This window comes from Sminthopsis crassicaudata, chromosome 1 (assembly GCF_048593235.1).
Source record: "Sminthopsis crassicaudata isolate SCR6 chromosome 1, ASM4859323v1, whole genome shotgun sequence".
NCBI classification, from domain to species: domain Eukaryota; kingdom Metazoa; phylum Chordata; class Mammalia; order Dasyuromorphia; family Dasyuridae; genus Sminthopsis; species Sminthopsis crassicaudata.
The window spans coordinates 50909698-50929994 of record NC_133617.1 but is presented as its reverse complement, the minus strand read 5'-3'; the positions used below and the strand labels follow the sequence as shown (position 1 = coordinate 50929994).

Sequence of the window (20297 nt, the reverse complement as noted above, 5' to 3'; positions counted from 1 at the left end):
TCGTCCCTGCCTTCCCTCAGTCTCAGCTAAAGTATCACCTTCTGCAGGAGGTTTTCTCCGTGCTCCTTAATTTCCTGCCCCCTCTCCGTTGATCATCTCCAGTTGATCCAGCCTCTCCGTCTTTCATACTTGTTTGCACGGTGTTTCCCCATCAGCTCCTTGAAAGCAAGGGCAGTTTTTGTTGTCCTTCCTACCATCAGCACTTAGCCCAGGACCTGGCACACAGTAGGTGCTTTTTAAAAAACTGCCTCTTGACTTGACTCTGGTTCTATAGCTTCTGGTTCAATGTTCTTTCCTCCTTATCTCTCTTTCCTAGGACTCAGTTATGCCAAAGATAAGACTTCGCGTTCACTGTCCTGGACCCTTCTAGAAACTGGTGAAAGCTACGAGCCCCTTCTCAGAATGGTTTTAAAACTTGAAGGAAATGCTCAGCTTCAAGAATAAATTAATAAAGCAAAGATGTAATTTTCCATCCAAATTCAAATTGTTCGTTTTATCTAAGATTCACGATGCCCAATGCTCCGCACACAGTAGGGATTCAGCATGCACTGTATTGGGGGCAGCAGGGGGGTACTTAAGTGCCTCCGGCTGTGACAGCACCGGCAGGGGGCGCTTTAGCCAGCCAGCACGGGCCTGCAGCGAGCTCCCCCCCTCCGCCCCGGGACCCACGTCTGGGTAGACCCTTTTCCCCCAGCCCCCTCCTGATTCGCTAGGGAAAGCAGCCCGCAGAAGAGCATTCTCCCATCCTCCCTCGCTCCCCCAGAGACAGGAGCGCCCTAGGGAATCTATTCTTAGCTCCCCCTTTTCTCCTCAGAGGCTGCACGGCCCTCTCAGCCTCCCGCCCCCGCCCCCGCCAGGACAGCTCTGGGAAAGAAGGCTTGGGGGGAAACGGGGGTCCTTGGTGGGCGGAGCGGAGGCCCGGGCTCCCCTCTGACTCAGAGCTAGCCGCTTGCACGCGCACGTGCGGGAAGAGCCTCTCTGGTGCATCCTTTGCCTCCTCCCTTGGGGGTGCGGAGGTCAGAGGCTTCATGTGGGGTTCAGAACCAGGGAGCCGTCCCCACACCTCCTCCCGCTCTGCCACTCAGCATCCTCAAAGTCTTGGTACCTAGTCATTCCAACCTTTTATTTTCTCCCCACCCCCACCCACCCGCAGGGCGGGGCAGGGCAAGGCCCAAGGAATGAGATGTACACAGATTGGCAGTCTGTGACAGAGAACGCTCTGCCATTGGGCAGAGGGACGGGGGTGGGAAATGAGAGGAGCCACGCCCCCTTCCTGACGCCAGTTCATCCAGTGCTAAGGAGGCGTTTCCTTAAAGAAGGGTCTGCATGTGAGGCCCCGCCTCCCCGCGCCGTGCGTCAGCGGTCATCAGCATGGGAAGCCCCGCCCTGCTCTTTGCAGGACGTCACTGGGTTCTGCAGGAGCCCGAGCCGCCGGAGCCGCGGGAGCCGCCGAAGCCTCCAGAGCCGCGGAAGCCGCCACCGCCGCATTGGTGCAGGGGAGCCAGGCTGCTGCAGAGCGCGCGCTAGGTAGGGCGAGGTGAGTGCAGGGGGCCGCCCTGGAGCCGGAGCCAGAATCCCCTCGCGGCTGCCCCCACCCCCAAGCTGGGCTTTGCATCCCGGTGTCAGGTTCGTGCATCCCTTCATCCCGAGAATTCCGCCCCCTCCCCCGGTCCGTGCATCCCCTCCGCCCCGGGCCGGTCCCCGCATCCCCCCGTCCCCGGGCCGGAGTCCCCGGCCCCCGCCTTAAGCCCAGTAACCTTCATTTGACACGAGGAGGGAGGTGTCATGGGGACCATCCGGCGCCAGGGGATCCGCATCCTTTCCTGGGGGCGGGGGAGGGGGAAACTCCATCTGCTCCCCTCCCCCCTCGCCTCCCAGCCCCCTCCCGGTGAGATCGGGCGCGGAGTGGGGCGGGGGATTAGGATTTGGAGGAGTGTCCGCCGGTGTGCGGCTGCGTGCTCCTGTCTCGAGGTGTGCGTGTTTCTCGTGGGTGTATGTTAGTGTACGTGTTCGCGCGTGTGTCCGCCTCTCTCTGTGTCATCCATGGGAGGTGGGGATGAGTGCCCCCGTGACCGTGGGCCCGGATGCGCGAGCCTCCAAGTGTCCGTGCCCCCTCCCCGCGGAGTCACCTGATGGTCCCCGACCTCCCAGCCCGGCCCAGGCGGAGGAAACGTTGTGTCCGGGGCGCCCCCAGGCCCGCCGTGCGCGAACGTGCGCGCGCCATTCCCCACAGGTCCGGGGTGCGGACGGCGCCCCTCCGGAGAGCCCCCTCCTGGGCCGCGGCAGGGGTCTGGGCGGGGGCTTCGCGGGCCTCTCGTTAATAAAGCCTTGCGGGCCCGGGGAGACCGAGGCTTGAATGATGGATGGAGAGGCGGGGCTGAGGCTGCGCAGAGAGCCTCCTCCCTGCCTTTGCCTGACATCCCGGAGCCGAGGGCCCGGGATAGAGTTTCTCCTCGGGCTGATCCAGCTGCCCCGAGTGCAGGCCGGCCCCGCCCGGGCTTCCAGACCGTCCCCTCTGGGCAGCCGCCTGTGCATCCTGCCCCAGTCAGAACCCGGAGCTGTCCGGCGTGCTCCCTGCCCCGGGCTGAGCGCCGGCCTTAAAGCGGTGCAGGGAAAGGCCCGGCCAGGCCTGGAAAAGGCTGGGCTCCTTCCAGAACCCCCTCGGGAAGCCCGCGGCCTGCGCTTCATTCTCTCCCCCCCACAGGTTCTGAGAGTAGCCCAGGCCTCCCTTTCTCCCACCTGGGTCCTGGCTAGCGTCTCTCACCCTCTAGCTGAAGGAAATGAGCGGTGCTGTTCGGGGAAGTGCTTAGTTCCCAGAACTCGAAGGGCAGGGCTGCCTCCCCCTCCCCCCCCGCAGTCTCATAGCTGGCACGTGCCGCCCTTTCTCTCCGTTCTCTCCTTGGTCTGAGGCAGCAGCCGTGGCGGCCGACCCTTGTCCAGAATTTTAGGGCTTGGAGGCTGCGTTCTCTCATCTAACCCTGGAACAATCCTGGGATGTGACGCTTTCTTAGCCCCATTTTACAGACGGAGTTAGAGGTCAGGTTCATTGACTTCCCTCTGGTCACGTGGCTGCTCTGCCAAAGATAGAACTTGACACAGACCTTCCAGACTGACTCCATTCGTGCCCTGTCCTGCCTCTGGGAACGTCTCTCACTAGTTCTCCAGTCTCCCCTCAGCCTTGTACAACCGTAGAATACTTTCTGTCGGGAAAGCCCTTTGGCGTGGGGGGAAAGCCCTTTGGCGTGGGAGCATAGCCCACTATGTGCCCCCCCCCAGACGCCAGCTCCTCCCCCTAGGTCACCCAAACCCTCCCTCCCCCCCTGCAGATGGCATCGGCCACGGACTCCCGCTATGGGCAAAAGGAATCCTCCGACCAGAACTTTGATTACATGTTCAAGATTCTCATCATTGGGAACAGCAGCGTGGGGAAGACGTCCTTCCTCTTCCGGTATGCCGATGATTCCTTCACCCCGGCCTTTGTCAGCACCGTGGGCATAGATTTCAAGGTGAAGACCATCTATCGCAATGAGAAGAGAATCAAGCTGCAGATCTGGGTGAGCAGGAGCTGGGGGGGAGGGGGAGACAGAGAGCTGGGATGGAGAGGAGGCTGAGGTTCGGGTAAGTCATAAAAACAGAATCCTAAAACTGGGAAAGGACCGCAGCTGGCAGCCATCCCGGCTCTGCCAAGTCCTACCGTGGGACCACAGGCAGGTTGTTTAATCTCTGCCGGGGCTGGCTGGGCCTGTCGGTAAAATAAGGGGTGGATGAGCACTGCGATGCCATCTGCGAGGCTCCCCATGACTTAGTGCAAGTGCTGAAGCAAGGATCTACTCTGTGCCAGGCACTCTGCTGGGGCTTTTTTACAAATGTTATCCCTTTCGACCCTCATTACAACCCTGGAAGGGAGATGCTATTGTTATCCCCATTTTACAGTGGAGAAAGCTGAGACCAACTGAGGAAACTAAGTTAAGTGACTTGCCTGGGGCTACATAGCTAGCAAGTGTCTGCAGCTGAATTGGGATTCAGGTTCTTGACTCCAGGTGCAGGGCTCTGTCCCTGTGCCACCAGCTGCCTCAAGAATCCCCCTTCCACAGCTTTAACGAGGCTGGAGGAAGCTCACACAACCTCTGCCCTCTTCATCAGGTCATCAAGGCTGCCCGTGCTGCTCTAGGAATTGACGTTTGTTAATATCTTTTTCCCATTTCCGTCACTAATATGTTCCTTTTCCCATTTCCATCAACGAACCCTCCCCTGTAACAAAGAAAAAGCTCAGCAAATGCAACTTTTTTTTTTTTTTTTTTTTTTTTTTTTTTTTTTGGTGTTTTTTTTTTTGCTGAGGCAATTGGAGTTAAGTGACTTGCCCGGAGTCACACAGTAGGAAGTGTCAAGTGGTCTGAGGTCAGATTTGAACCCAGGTTTGAACTCAGATCCTCCGGACTTCAGGGCTGGTGCTCCATAGTCCTGCTCTTCTTTCCTATGAGGAGAGGGACCATTCTCCATTGCTTTTCTGGGGCCAAGATGGGTCATTACAATTTCATTTTGATCATCCTTGTTTGTTGTTCTCTTGGTTCTGCTTATTTCCCTTTGCATGAGTTCATACAAGTCTTCCCGCGCTTCTCTGAATTCTTCATAGCCCTCAATCCCTTCCATGGAACAATGTCCCATCACATTCATAAACCACAGATTGCTTAACCATTCCCCAATTAATAGCCAGGACAGCTTGATGTAGTAGCAAATTCTTCTTTAAACCTACTTGAGCTATGGCTCCCCAGGATCCCTGCTATTGCCTCCAGTTTCGCCTCCCAGGGAAGCAGGACAGACAGCCAGTCACAAACGTTTATTAAGTGCTCAGCTAAGTGCTGGGACATGGGATGTGAGTAAGTCAGCAGGGTGCCCATCTGATATGTTAGACTATGTTCTATCAGCCACACCTCTCCCTCTCTTCCTTTGTCCAGATGGAGCAGAAAGAGCCCTGAATCTCTGTCAGGTCTTGGGGCCAGCCCTATTTTCTAGCCACAGGCAGTGCCTTTGGGCAGAAAGTCCTCTTGAGCCTCAGTTTGCTCACTGGTGCAGACAGCAGCACTCACACCAGTGCCCTTCCAAAACTGACCAGGGCTTTCTGACTGGGTTTTGTAGATTTTCAAGCCCTAGAAATGATGGCGTGGCCTTGGGGTGCTGGAGGTGGACGGGAAAGAGTGCCAAGTGGGCTGGCTGCCAGGGGCCTGAGAGTTGAGAAATATGTGTTCCCTGCTTAGCCCTAATTTACTGAGGTGCTGAGCGCCCTGGGCCTGTCTCTCACCAGTTAAATGGAGCTGATGACAGTGTGTGCCCCTCTAACCTCATGGGGCGCAGTCTAAGGCAGGCGTGCCCCACAGATCCCTCGGTTAGGGAATCTGAGCCACGTGCCCTGGGGAGCTCATGGTGTGGAGGGGTAGAGGTGGTTCTTAGGAGAGAAAGCTGCCAGAGGGCAGCGTGAAACAGGAGAGGGCCAGACTTGAAGCTGGACAGATTTGCGTCAGTTCCTGCCTCAGATACCAGTCCTTCACCTGCTCTGGGCCACTCAGAGGTCCCTCTCAGCTTCAGGCTGAAAACTTGTGTGAAAACCTTGCTCAGGTTACCCCGAGATTCTGCCACTGATCATGGACCTTGGCTGAGTCCTTTTCCTCCTGGCTCTTAGGTTTTGCATGTGTAAAATGAGGCTGGATTATCTTTGGGTTTTCTCCAGGCATTTCCCAGTGCCAGTGACCCCAGTGGACACTAGGGCAGTAGGGCCAGAGTCCCAGGAGGGCAAAGTTCAGTGTGGTTTGGGAGTGGGGAGTAGGTAAAGGTGGGAGGGGGGTGCTCAGGAGGAGGAGGTTTGGAGAGCATTCAAGAGTACACCCGTGGTAAGAGAGAAATCAATAAAAGTCAAGGACCTGGCCATAATGGAGCCTGAGTGAAAGCACTGGGGACCCAAGTGCTTAGAGCAAAGATCAAAGCACAGTTGTCCAGCCAGGAGCCTCGGGGCCAGCCCAGCCAGGCCTCCACTCAGACTCTCCACTCTTCTCAGGACACAGCTGGGCAGGAGCGATACCGGACCATCACCACGGCCTACTACCGAGGGGCCATGGGCTTCATCCTCATGTATGACATCACCAATGAGGAATCCTTCAATGCTGTTCAGGACTGGTGAGCCTTATGCCCACTTGGGCGCCTTGGGGCTTGGCATTTCAGGATGGGCATGCTCTGGCAGCAAGCTGACTCCTGCCCTCCTCCCCCACCCTAACCCTCTCCTTCCTGTGCTTACCAGGTCAACCCAGATCAAGACGTACTCGTGGGACAACGCACAGGTGCTGCTTGTGGGAAACAAGTGTGACATGGAGGACGAAAGGGTTGTGTCCTCCGAGAGGGGCCGGCAGCTGGCAGAGCACCTGGGTAAGGGGGCTGGAGGCCGTGGGCCGAGGTGGCCCGTCACAAGCTCCCAAATTTCCTTTGACCTCATAGGGCAGGCCTCCTCTCCCACCTCCAGGAGGCCGGACTCTGTTCTCCTTTCAGACGAGATGCAGCGGGAAGGGCATGGTTTTTCCAGGGTAGACATGGGTTCTGATTCTATTTGGGACATCGCATGACCTTAAGTCACTCTTCCCTGCTGGATCCATCGTCTTCTGTTCGGAACCTAAGGGCTATTGTCCCCATACACTAGACCTCTAGACCTCTTTTGCAGGCAGTCCAATGGAACTGAAATAATGGAAGTGAAATAAATAGGATTACAAATGAACTGACTATATAAAAAAAACAGAGGCTTACTTAAATCAGCCTTTGCACCCCCAGGTGACTGCGGACCATTGAGTTCAGAGGAACTGGACGCCCTCCTCCAGGACTGCACAGTCCTTTCCCTTGGGCCGGGGGAAGAAAGGGGGGTTGCTGGGATGCTGGGCTGTCCCTGCCAGGGGCTGCCCCAGCTCACACTTACTCTCTCCTCCTGGGCAGGATTTGAGTTCTTTGAGGCCAGCGCCAAGGACAACATCAATGTGAAACAGACCTTCGAGCGACTGGTGGACATCATCTGCGAGAAGATGTCGGAATCCCTGGATACAGCCGACCCCGCTGTGACTGGAGCCAAGCAGGGCCCCCAGCTCACAGACCAACAGGCGCCCCCCCACCAGGACTGTGCCTGTTAAGGCCCTGCGCCCAGGCTCTGTCCTCCTTCAATGGTCACTAGCATCCCCCCTGCTGCTCTCCCACCCCCCACGGGTCACTCTCCTTGTGTGCCCCTCACTCCCCCACTCCCAAGGCCAGAGTCCCAAGCCCTTGGGGAGTGTGAGCTCAGCAGGGAAGGATGATCTAGTTCGCCTTTACAGCCTCCCCTGCCCTTAGTCTTCCCAGAGCTCTTAGGAGCTTCAATTCCTCTAACTTATTTAATTTATTAAGCTATTTATTTATTTGGAGACTTGTTAAAAAGATTGTGCCCGACTTGCTGAAGCCCATCTCTGCATCCCCCATCCTGTACTTCCCCTCCATCTCTTACCCTCCAATGGGCTGATTTCCTTAGCCCCAAACAATGGGGAGGACTGGGTCCCTGGGCCCCACTCAGGGGCTGTGCCCTGCAATTCCTCCCAGCTGCTGGGTCCCTCTTTACTCCTCAACCTCAGTTCCTGTAGAAAACCCCCCTCCCCCTCCCTCTTGCTGTCTTCCTCCTTGTACATATGAGACTGAACCCTGTACATAGGATTAGTGAGTGGTCCTGGTGTGTTCCATGCTGTGTTGACTTGTGCCCATGGATTTCTTTTAGCCACTTGGTGTCGGTTTGTTTAACATCACTTCTAAAACCCAGCATTTCAGGGGAGAACATAGCAAACTGCTCCTCCCTCGTCTCTGGGAGCAGATGTCAGAAGCTGGCTGGGAGCCCCTGACCTTTCTCATGACCTCTTTGGCCCGCTCAGGTTTGCACAAGACGAGGGGCTAAGGGCTCGCCTTGAGAAGGCCTGGTCTGGCTTGGCAGCTGGTACATTTGGCTTAAATTACTCAAAATACCTTGGACAGGGGCGGGGAGTGGCCCTGCCCGGCTCCAACTCCCCTCCCAGGTCCTGGGAGACTTTAAGGGAGAGAGGGGGCACCAAGGAGCATGTTTCCTTCAGGTCATCCACTCCCATGTGTTTGTATAATTGTTTCACGTGAAGAATGTGAGTTAGTGACTGTATCAGCAACCAAACTCAAGTATCCCTTCTTTTTCATTTGGGGGTGGGGTGGGGTGGTGGGAGTGAGAGGGTTCCCTGAAGGCTCGCCTAGCAGAAGCTCCTCTTGGTGTGGTTTTCCCGAGGCCCTTCTGGGACGGCTGCACTATACTGTACAGATGTGACAAGTGTCAAACAAGGGTGTTTCCTAAATCACTGTATCAGAGGTGTCGTGAGAACAATAAAATCCTTCTGAGCCCGGTTCTGCTGGAGGTGTGAGACTGCTCTCCTCAAAGCTCTCAGGGACTCTTCTCCAGAGGCAGGAAGGAGATCAGGTTTTCTTGAGCAAACACATGAGCACACAGCCAAGACACGACTACAGACCACATGGATTAGAATCTTTATTAGTCCAAGACATCTTCCATCCCAGAACAAGCTTCCTAGCTGGTTATAAGGGGACCAAGTTGCTCAGGCCTGCTTAGGCAGAGAGGTGACAGCATCTCCCAGGTCTGATCCCGCCCACCTGCCACCTGCCAGTGACTCCTCTGGCCCTGGCTTTGGTCTAGAGCTAATGGAGAATGGTGGGATTTTTAGCTGCTACTCTGGGGTCAGGGGAACACAAGGGCGACCACCTGTTCCTTCTCTGGTCCTCACACTCAAGGGCTCTAATTTTTACATCCTACAGGCCAGAGTTCCATGGGCTGCTTTCATAGAAGGCACCGGTCTTGTAATAACGTGCAAAGTGGGCCCCTTCAAGGGGCTCTATGGCTCTGATACATAAGGTGCTCTGAGATCCCGGGCTCCTCATCTGCAGAGAAGTGGGGTCCCACTTGGAATGGTGAGGCTGAACAGACTCGGGGGGCCACACTGCTCGTAGTCCTCTGTCTCCTGGACACTGAATCAGTTAAATTACATAGCAATCTTTGATTAGGTTTCTAGGGTCCAGTTGTGCTCAGACATCTGGCTACGTCCTCGCTCCAGTTCCAGATGCCCTTGCCTGGGCCTACTGTGCCCAGTTTTACCACTGCCAAGAGACTCAGCCCCATCCTGCATCTCAGTCCGTGTGGGAGGCAATGCCCAAGCGGCCGGGGAGGTGGTCCTGTGGGTGGGTTAGAGCAATGCGGAGCATGTCACCTTTCCCTCCTGCACATGTGGCAGCCCTTAGCAAAGGGCACCCTAAGCCCCTCCACTGATGCTACCGTACACAGGGGGCCCAGGGATCACCGAATGAAGGTGGGAGACAGGATCTAAACTCAGGGCCTTCTGTCCCATGTAACCTTTCCCCAGCCTATGCCAATGTTCCAGCTGCTAAGCAGAACCAGGAGAGAAAGGGGCCCCTGTCCTGCAGCCTGGCTTCCCAGCCCAGCTCCACATCATCTCCACCAGAACCCACTGATGCTGAAACCTTGCAACAGAGAATCCCAAAGGCCCACGTCTGGCTTCAAGCACCCCGCTCTCCCCCTGTCCCTGCATTCCCCCTGGTCAGTTCTGCTGCAAAGGCCAGTGTGGTCCTCCTGAGTGTTTGGGACCTTCTGTCCTAACTGCATAGCTGAGATGACTGAAATGGGAGGAAAGTTGGGGCTGGGCAGTCCAGGGGGCAGGAGCAGGACTCACCCGGTGCTTTAAGTACGAGAGGTAGGTGTCCCAGCCCAGGGTCATGCTGTTCACATACATCACTCGGTAACTGGTAGGCACATAAAGGAAGTTCACCAGCTGGGCTGCTGGCCACACACACCAATCAGCCTGGTAGGAGGGAGAGCAGAGTTACTTCTCTAGGAAAACTACTTGTCAAAGCTGCGCTGGACTAACCCTGCTCTAACAGCAATCCCTGTGCCATACTGTTACCATGCCCACATGCTCAGCAAAGGATAGATTGGCACACAACGAGGCTCAGCCAGGATGTAGACTCCGTTCTGGCCTCCCTCCATCAGGGTCCCTCTGAAAGGCGACCATGTCCAGCAGGCAGGCCCCTCTCTGCTGTGTCTGAGACAACAGAGGCAAGGAGGGAAGCGGGGGGCTCAGTCTAGGAAAGGCTCTGGCGACACCCCCTCGGGACCAAAGCTCTCAGTCACTTGGTCATTTCTCTTCTTATGGCCAGCTCCGAGGACCCCAAAGCAGGAAGCATCCGCAAAAGCCATGCTATAGACTCCCTCCATTTACACATAAGGAAACATAGGTCAGAGAAAGAATGACTCCAAAGGCTTAGATCCAGGTGACCAAATGTTCTCCAACTGAATCCAGAAGACTTTGCTGATTGGGCACAAAGTCTGGGCCTGTGGAGTCCAGGACTTCACAAAGATGACTATGGAGAGAGGAGATCTGGAGATACAGCTGCTGGTGCATGTGAGTTTAGGTTTGGACTGATATCAGGAAGTGCAGCTCAGTATCAAGAATGCTGAATTTTATATCAGGGGACTTGGAGTCAAATCCCAGCTTAACATCTTACTAATTCAGTTTTTTGCTCTCTAAAATGAGGAGGCTGAACTGGATGTTTTCTAAGGGACCTCTGACCTCTAATACCCCAGCCCTCCCCCCTGCTAGGTGACTATCAGGAAAAGGGAAGGTCAGGAGGTTTCATGGTCAGGTTACCTTGTAGAACTCCCAGAACTTGTCCTTCAGCTCCTGACAAGATGTGTCCAGGCTCTGGCCCTCTAAGTAGCCCATTCCTGCAGCCAGAGAAAAGGGATGGAGAAGGTTAGGAAGGGGGGAGTGGGGGGCACCAGGAAGCCTTGACTCTTCGAGAAGCCCTGCAATAGAACAGGCAGCTTGGGAGCATGTGGATAAGGACTGGCTGCTTACTTCCCTCTGGCTTACAGGAATCCTGCCTGAGCTGTCCCAGGAGCCTCTTTTCTCCCCCTAGAGATGGTATTTAATGAGTAAAGGACAAGGGGAGGAGGAAGAGTTGCCTGGAGGCAGCCTAAACCCCCAAAGGAGGAAGGAAGAAGGTTCAAGGGAGCCCCAGGCATAGAAAAGTAATCTTTCTAGTTCTCCCAAGCACAGCTGGTAACTGAGAAAAGCAACAAATCTCCCTAATCTCCATGAAAGCCCTGAGAATGGCTTCCACCACCACTACCCAAAAGGAACTGTTCTCTGGAATGATTCCCCAATTTTCCTTCAGTCTTCAGCCTCCTACCTGGAGTATTCTTTACCCAATAGCTTTCTTGCCAGAATCCCCCCCACCCCCCACCTAAATAGCTGCTTAACATCCCCCCTTTAACCTCCTGGTTGCCACAGTTCCTCGGAAGCCCCAGAGCTGCCTGCAGGGATTATTTGGAAGGTCAGAGGCTTTACTTGTACAAATCTCCTCTCCTTCTTCCTTTCTAAATTGATTTTACCCATCCTGGAAACACAGCATTCACTCCCAGGCCCAATTCCCACTGCTGCTGTTGGACCCAGAAATGATGGACACTTCCCTTTCTGACCTGGGCTTATTAAGCATCCTTAGGCAGTTTGAAGGCCTGCACCCCCAAGGGCCACCCTCTCCCTTATCGGGGCTCACAAGACCCACTAATTTCACCCTCCCCTCTAGGAGCAGGGACTACGGACAAGAGACATCACACTCAAGTTCACATTCTCCTTTGACCCGAGGCCAATTTCTACCCTTTAAGCTCAAACTGGTCAGAGAGAAGGCGCTCCTGGCAGGGGAGGTCCCTTGGGATTCCCCCAGCTTGGGGAAGAAGAGAAGAAGTGGGAGATAATGCCAGGCTTCCTCCACCATCTTTCTATAGCCCTGATTCTTCTCCAACTTTCATATTCCCCAAAGTTTATAACTGAGTCCTTTGCCCTTTCCTGACTAGATTCGATCCTGGGATTTCAGCTACTCTCTGGATTTAACCACCACAAGAGATCCACCTTTTTACCCCAACCTTTCCCTGGGAATCCAGTCGTGCATGTCCAAATGCCTTTTGGACAGCTCCAGGTGGTAGTCCCAAACTAACTGGGGGACAACACCTGAGGGGCAGCATACAGAGCTCTGGGCCAAACCGAAGTGTCTGAACTTTTGGGGGAGGTGCTGGGGAAAGATGAGCTGTTTGAAAGTGTTTGCAGCTCTAACGGCTCAGAGGTAATAAGCTTCCCGCCCCCAGTCTCTTCTCCCACACAGCAGCTAGCACGGCCTTCTTACAACATCCCTCTAAGTGTATCTTTAGTGGCTCCCTCTGTGGAATAAGACAAAGTCCCACTCATTTTCCTTCCTCACAGTTCTAGCCTCACACACAGCAAGTACTTGTTGATTGCTGAAGTGAATTCAATCTGGCCATAGGATTCCTCCATTCACAAAGCTCAGGGATGATTCCCTAATGTCTCCCAAGGGCAAATGGAAAATCCAAAGCTTCCACAAGCTGAAGATTCTTTAGCTTTCTTTCTTTTTTTTTTTTAAACAAACAAACAAAAAGGTGTTCTTTTCATTTTTTTACATCCCTCAACTGACACGTTCCCAAAGCCTCTCCCTCATAACAAAGTTAAGCAAAGGCAGGGGCCGCTGGCCTGAGAGCAGGGGGAGGAGGCAGGATTCACAGCTGCTCACTGCTTCTCTTCTCCTGCTCCCTCTGCAGTACCCTGCACCTCAGCCACAACGGCCTGGCCCCAAACCCCTTCCCTCAGTCCCTGTGCCCACCTCCCATGTCCCACTGCCATGAGCTGGTGCCCAGAGCTCTGGGGCCTGAACCCCCGGGAATTCTTTCAGTCATTTAAGGCTCAGGGCCGAGGCAAACGCTCCCTCCCTGAAAGAATTTAAGAATAATGCCCCATCGATACACTTATTGAGGCCCATTTTTTACTGCAGCTATTTGAGTATTTACTGTATAGCCCCTAAAGTGAGAGCTCCACAACTATTCCTTCCCTATTTCCCTTGGAAGCCAGGGGTTGCCAAAGTGCAGAGGACCAGCCCCCGAGTCAAAAAGGCTCGGGTTCCAATCCAGCCTCAGACAATCCCTGGTCATTTCACTGCTCTTTGCCTCAGTTTCCTCATCTGTAAAATGACCTGCAGAAGAAAATGACAAACCACTCCAAACTTTGATCTTTGCTTAGAAAACCCAAATGGGTCCCAAAGAGCTGCCAGGACTGAAAAGACCTGACAACAACCCCTGGTGGCCCGAGCAGGCCAGCAAGCGCTGACCGTGGTGCTGTTGTTTTACTTGGCTCATTCACCTCCTTCTGGCTCTAGCTCTCTAACCAGGCCTCGCCATCCCGGCTCCCTCACTCACCAGCCCCTCTGGTGGTCTCTGCACTGCCTGGCTTGATGAGGGAGGAGGTGCAGCCCAACCTTTCAGAACAAGCACCTCAGAGAGCCAGAACCCAGGGAGGGAGCACAAGGAGGGGGGCACGGCCCCCGTGAGTCACACTTTACAGGGGGATCAAAATTCATGAGAACTCACGAGGGAGGAGGGAAGATCAGCTAGGCTCAGAGCCCAACCTGAATAATTAATAATAATGGGTTGATGTGTTTTAATAAGTGAGGAAACAATCCACGCTATTCCAAGTTAGTAGCAAAACAGACATAACGAATGGATGGATTCCCCAAAGACTGGGAATACAGAATGAAACAATTTTTATCAATTAAAAACAGTTAATTAACAACTAATTGGTCTTACTTAATTAGCTGGTCTAATTCATAGAAATCTATCTCACTCTGTAATTAAATCAATTAACTGGATGCAAAGTTAGAGAAGCTGATTTCTGACCAGAGAAAAGAGGGGCTTTTAAAGGTGGGGGTGGGAGTAAAAAAGAATTCCCATCTAGTTGGGAGAAGAGCAAGTAGGGCTGGGGGTCTTTCTTTTCCCCCAATTCACTGGAACCAATTAATTTTACATACCTGCATTTATGAAACAAAACATGGCTTATGCCATCTAGTTTCCCATGGAGGACAGGAGGGCGGATAATGCACAAGGTAGACTAGCTGTTTATGAGATAGACTCTAATTGGCTAAACAAACCCCGCCCCTTTTGGTCAATTTTCCCGGGAGAAAGGTCTAAGCCAAGTCTGGGAGGTTTTTCATCTCTTCAGAAGCAGAATTCCATCCCGGGCACGTGGGCGTCTCTCACATCTGTGGGGGCTTTTACAAATGGGACATTCTGGCAGGTCACAAGAACTTACCCAGGAAGTACCACACCCCCAGGAGGGGGGACGCCACCAGCTGGTCCACCAGCACCTTCTTCAGAATAGTCCGGATGCCCTTAAACCCCATGGCCGGGAATATTCTGTCCAGCCACTGGTACCAGTAGTGCAGGAAGGGGCCCATGCTACAGCCCATGGCGAACATTCTCGCTGCAGAAGGAGAAGAGAAGGCTGAGGGGCCCACAGCCTGAGCCGCTCGGCTGGCGGGGCCCCGGGCCCCAGAATTCTAGCCTGGACCAGGGGTCTCTTTAACGTTCTTGGGCGGAGGGATGGGGTGGGGTGAGGAAAGGGAGGGCGGGAGATGGAACGGGGTGAGGAAAGGGAGGGCGGGAGATGGAGCGGAGGCCCAGGAGAAAGCTGGGGGCAGAAGGGTGGTCTCGGACTAGGCTGGGGAAAACACGGGGGCTCAGGGGACCGAGGCCCGCCTCCCCCACCAATCACTAGCTTGCTCCTAAGGAAGCTCAAGGGGGCCTGAGGTGGAGATTGGGGGAAAGGAGGAGGCGGGGCTTTCTGCAAACTTCTGGGAAGGGTCTTCTAGAGCTGGGGAATGGTGAGAAGAGATAGGGGTCGCTCCAGCGCAAGAGGGGGGGGGGGGAGGGGGGGGAGGAGAGGGAAGAATTGGGGGAGGCAGTGTGTGTCAGTTTCTGGGGGAGGAGGGTTAGGTGTTTGGGTGGGAGGGGTTTGAGAGCGCAGGTCACTTGTCACTGGGGTTCAGAGGTCAGGGTCGCAGCTCACCCGTGCGACGCAAGTCCATAGGCTGGGGTGGCCCGGCGGCGTCCTCGGGCAGCCGTCGCTCCCAGGCTTGCCGCACCGCATCCCCCGCCGCCATGAGCGTCCCGCAACTCAACGTGTTGGTGACCAGCAGAAGCCGGCCCCGGAACAGCGGCCGCCACGCGGCCAAAAGCCCCACGACGACTCGCGGCCCGGGCGGAGGCATCGCGGGCCGCGGTGACCCCGGAGGAGGCGGAAGCTCGCGCGGGACACCACCACGGCAGTACCCTGAGCTCTGGCTCCCAAACTGCCCGCGCAACGGCCCACGTCCAGACGCTTCCGGAAACTAGCCGGCTGCAGGGTGACGTCACGGGGTCCTGACGGCTCCCGAAGCGGAAGTGGGAACTGCGCAGATTCAAAAGGAGGTACTCCGAGTCCGTGCTTGGGCCTTGCTCTCACTTATGCACTTCTTTCTAATTTCCACTTCCAAGTTTCCCCGTAGCCCACCCACTGAAAAGGAAGGAAAATAAATGAAACTGGTTGAACGACAGCGCCAACATCCATCTTGAAGCCAGCTAAGGGGGCCGTCGTTCTCAGAGCGCGGGCAATCCGGAAGTGAGTCCGAGCTGAGTCTCCGCGGAGTTTCGGACACTTCCGGGCGAGTATCCACGCTGGAGCTGGACTGTGCGGAGACGAGAACTGATAACCGCCCGCCTCCTTCCCCCGAAGAATATGCAAAAGCAGAGAAGGGGCGTGGTCAGTGAGTTCGTCTGCGCCCTCCTTCGGGAAGTGGCCAGAGTGTTCCAGGACCTTCTCGACTTTGGTGCGGGTCTCCAGCTGAAACCCTGAGCAAGAGCCTTTGAACAAACGCCCATCTCCGGCTGCCGGCCTCAGTACAAGGAACTTGCAGCTTCGCTACAGCATGGGGACAAACTCCCTGCGAGGCTTTACCCTCCTCCTAGGAATACCTCCTAGGGAGCACCTCAAGGCTGCCTCCCCGCAGTCTCATCCTAATAGATCATTGGCAGCCTTAACTGACTAGTGTTTGCATCTAGGAAAATGTAGCCTGCCCCAGCGGGGGCAGACCAGCACAGAAAACTGATCCCCAAGGAAGCCCTGTTCTCACCTCGAGAATTAGCCAGCGCCAGGCCTCTCCCTCCAGCTAGACCCCGAAGCCCGGGGAAAGCCAGCAGCACCAGAAAATTGGGACAGGGCAGGGACAGAGAAAAAAAAAGTCAAAAAAGAAAAATGATGAAATAACAAAAAGGGAGAGGGAGGGGAAGAAGGGTATCTTTGCCACTAGAAAGCTATTGTGCTGATAGAAAGCATTAAAGCACAAATTTAGAAGAGGACAATAGTGCCTAAAATAGCTCTGTGTAAAGCCTCAAAGGAAAATGTAATTTGGATTCAGTTTTAATAAGAATTCCTGGAAGAGCTTACAAAGAATTTTAAAAAGTAGAGATGTAAAAGCAAAATTAGAAATAAAAGTTAAGAGTGCATGCAAGAGAATCGCAAAAAAAAGATTCAACAACATGGAAAGTAATGTAAAAATTCACTAAAGAAAAAAATTCTCTGAAAATCAGAATTGACCAAGTGGAGAAATACAAAAACTCACTGAATATGATGATTCTTTAAAAATTAGAATTGGACATAGAATTCCCAAACCCTCTATTTTTGTCCACCTGCATTTTTGATTTCCTTCACAAGCTAATTATACACTATTTCAAAGTCCATTCTTTTTGTACAGCAGAATAACTATTTGGATATGTATACATATATTGTATTTAACTTATACTTTAACATATTTAACATGTATTGGTCAACCTGCTTTGGGGGGGGGGGGGAAGGAGGGGAAAATTAGAACAAAAGATTTCGCAATCGTCAATGCTGAAAAATTACCTATGCATATATCTTGTAAATAAAAAGCTGCTATAACAAAAAAATAAAATAAAAATTAGAACTGGATAAGTAAAACATCAAGATTCAAGAATTTTTTTTCCAAATAGAAGAAAATATGAAATTTCTCATTGAAAAAACAACTGATCTGGAAAATAGCTCCAGGAGAAATAATTTAAAAATTATTGGACTACCCGAACTCCATTATTTAAAAAAAAAAAAAAAAAAAATTGATCTCTTTCAAGAAAATACCAAGGAAAACTGCCTCAATATACTAGAACCAGAGGATAAAAGAGAAAGTACAGATCACTGAATTGGATGTGCAACTGAATTTTTTTTGAAAGAACAAATTAAAAATCCTCAATTAACAAATTTGAAATCCTGAAAAATCAAAGAAGAGATTGCTAAGATTGAAAGAAAACAAACTAATAAGTAAAATTAGAAGCCAATTTTATGGGGGCAAGGGGAACTACAATAAAATAGATAAACTCTTGGTTAATTTGATTTTAAAAAGAAAACCGAATTACTAATAATGAAAGGGGTGAATTTACTACAAATGAAAAGGAAATTAAAACAATTATTAAGCTCTTGTTTGTCCACATATATCAATAAATTTGACAAATTAAATGAAATGGTTGAATAACTAACACAAAATATACTTTGCCCAGATTAACAGAAGAAGAAATAGAATATTTAAATAATCTGGTCTTAGAAAAAGAAATGGAACAGGCCATCAATTAACTTTCTAATAAAAAATCTCCAGGCCAAATAGATTCACAAATGAATTACAAAACATTTGATTTAAATCAGAACAATACCAATGTTTAATATATCCTTTGAAAAAAGAGGCAAAAAAAGTTCTATCAATTTTTTTCCAACATATAGTGTTGAAATTTAAACCAGGAAGAGCCAAAACAGAAAGAAAATTAAAGATCAATTTCCTTAATGAATATTGATGCAAAAATTTTAGGTATGGAAGATTATAGCAATATATCAATCATTCACTAAGAGCAGATAAGATTTGTACTGGAAATATAGAGCTGGTTCAGTATTAGGAAAACTATAAATATAATTGACCCTATCAATAACGAACCAACAGAAACCATATGATTGTGTCAATAGATGCAGAAAAAACTAATGAAATATAACACCCATTCATATTAAAAACACTAAAAAGCACAGGAACAAATGGAGCTCACCTTAAAATTACAGTACTAAAAACCATCAGCAAACATTATCTGTAATGGAAATAACGTAGTCTCCCCAGTACAAACAGGGATGGAGCAAAGATATCTATTATCTCCTCTATTCCATATTGTAATAAAAATGTTAGCTATAGCAATAGAAGAAGAAAAAGAAATTGAATAAATTAGGATAGGCAATAAGGAAAGAAAACTAATTCTTTGCAGGTGATGTGATAATATACTTAGAGAATCCTTGAAAATCAACTAAAAACAAGTTGACGACTAAAGCAGGATAGTTGCAAGATATAAAATAAACTTGCACAACTCATCAGCATTTCTATATATTACCAACAAAGTTTGGGAACAAAAGATTGAGAAAATTCACTTAAAATAACTAAACAATATAAAATAGTTGGGGATCTACTTGCCAAAACAAACTCAGAAACTGTATGAAGATAAGTAGAGAAGACAATTTCCAAAAATTTCACAAAAATAAAATATCCAAGTAATTGGAAAAACAATGGCTCATTAGTAGGTAGTAGGTAGGCCAATTCAATATAAAAAACAATTCAACCTAAATTGGTGCCATACCAAACTATCAAAAATTATAAAGCTAGAAAAAGTAACAAAATTTTCCTGAAATAACAAAGGATATCAAGAAAGTCAGTTTAAAAAAAAGGAAAAAAAAGATGAAAAGTGGTCTAGCCATGCCAGATGTACAACTAATATAAAGTGGCAATTATCAGAACAATCTTATACTGGCTAAGAAATAGAATGGTGAATCAATGGAATAGATTAGGTACACATTAAGTAATAATACATGGTCATAGCAATCTAGTATATGATAAACTCAAAGATCCAAGCTTTTGGAACAAAAACCTCATTATTTCACAAAAACTACTAGGAAAAACAGTATAGCAGAAACTCAGTGTAGATCATTATCTCACACCATATATGAGGAGATAATGGTTATGTGATTCATACATGAGGAGTTATATCAGCAAATTAGGAATTATAAGTAATAGTTTGTCAGATTTATGGTTAAGGGGAAAATTTAGGATTAAAGAAAATACAGGGAGCAATACAAAATGTAAAATAGTGTTTATATAAAATTAAAATTTTTGCACAAGCAAAACCAATGCAACCAAAATTAAAAGGAAAGTGGAAAATTGGAGGTAAATTTTGCAACAAATTTCACTGATAAACGCTTCAAACATATAGAGAACTAAATCAAATTTATAAATATACATAAGCCATTACTCGATGTGGTCAAATGATAAGAACCGGCAGTTTTCAGAAGAAAAAAAATTATCTATAGTCATATAAAAAAATCACTATTGATTAGACAAATGCATATTAAAATAGCTCTGAGGTACCACTTCACACTTATCAGATTGGCTAATAAAACAAAAAAAGAAAAATTACAAATGTTGGATAAGATTTAGGAAAGTTGGGATGCAAATGCACTCGGTGGAATTGTGAACTGAATCAAACATTCTGGAAAGCAATTCATAACTATGCCCAAAGGGCTATAAAATTGCACACTTTTTTTTCTTTTTTCTTTTTTTCAGCTGACTTTTAAAAACTTTTTTATTAATTTTTATAATTATAACATTTTCTTTGACAGTACATATTCATAGGTGATTTTTTTTTTTACAACATCATCCGTTGTACTCCCTTCTGTTCCAAATTTTTCCCCTCCTTCCCTCCACCCTCTCCCCTAGATGGCAGGCATTCCCATACATATTAAATATTTTATAGTATATCCTAGGTACATATATATGTGCAGAACCGAATTTTGTTGTTTTTGTTGTTGTTATTCCATAACATTCATATACCATTATTTACCCAACCATTCTCCAATTGATGGACATCCATTCATTTTCCAGTTTCTAGCCACTATTAAAAGGGCTGTCACAAACATTTTGGCACATACAGGTCCCTTTCCCTTCTTTAGTATTTCCTTGGGATATAAACCCAGGAGTAGCACTGCTGGGTCAAAGGGTATGCACATTTTGATAACTTTGTGGGCATAATTCCAGATTGCTCTCCAGAATGGTTGGATTCTTTCACAACTCCACCAACAATGTATTAGTGTCCCAGTTTTCCCACATCCCCTCCAACATTCATCATTATTTGTTCCTGTCATCTTAGCCAATCTGACAGGTTTGTAATGATATCTCAGAGTTGTTGTCTTAATTTGCATTTCTCTGATCAATAGTGATTTGGAACACTATTT

The 20297-nt window shown here is 50.1% G+C and overlaps 2 protein-coding genes and 1 long non-coding RNA gene across 3 annotated transcripts; 1 reads left to right on the top strand and 2 right to left on the bottom strand.

The window, feature by feature from the left end:
• Positions 1–1372: 1372 nt before the first annotated feature.
• Positions 1373–8417, top strand: RAB3A (RAB3A, member RAS oncogene family). The gene is made up of 5 exons (XM_074302511.1): positions 1373–1537; positions 3327–3554; positions 6050–6168; positions 6290–6414; positions 6970–8417. The coding sequence occupies exons 2-5, from the start codon at positions 3327–3329 to the stop codon at positions 7158–7160; spliced, it is 663 nt and encodes a 220-aa protein (XP_074158612.1). The 5' UTR covers positions 1373–1537; the 3' UTR covers positions 7161–8417.
• LOC141562501 (uncharacterized) lies at positions 4823–7046 on the bottom strand. The gene is made up of 2 exons (XR_012488202.1): positions 6953–7046; positions 4823–6717 (listed from the first exon to the last, which is right to left on the bottom strand). It is a non-coding gene; the product is annotated as an uncharacterized LOC141562501 (long non-coding RNA).
• A 113-nt stretch (positions 8418–8530) lies between the features above and the next one.
• MPV17L2 (MPV17 mitochondrial inner membrane protein like 2) lies at positions 8531–15646 on the bottom strand. The gene is made up of 5 exons (XM_074302522.1): positions 15003–15646; positions 14247–14417; positions 10743–10819; positions 9768–9896; positions 8531–9252 (listed from the first exon to the last, which is right to left on the bottom strand). The coding sequence occupies exons 1-5, from the start codon at positions 15202–15204 to the stop codon at positions 9208–9210; spliced, it is 624 nt and encodes a 207-aa protein (XP_074158623.1). The 5' UTR covers positions 15205–15646; the 3' UTR covers positions 8531–9207.
• Positions 15647–20297: the final 4651 nt, after the last annotated feature.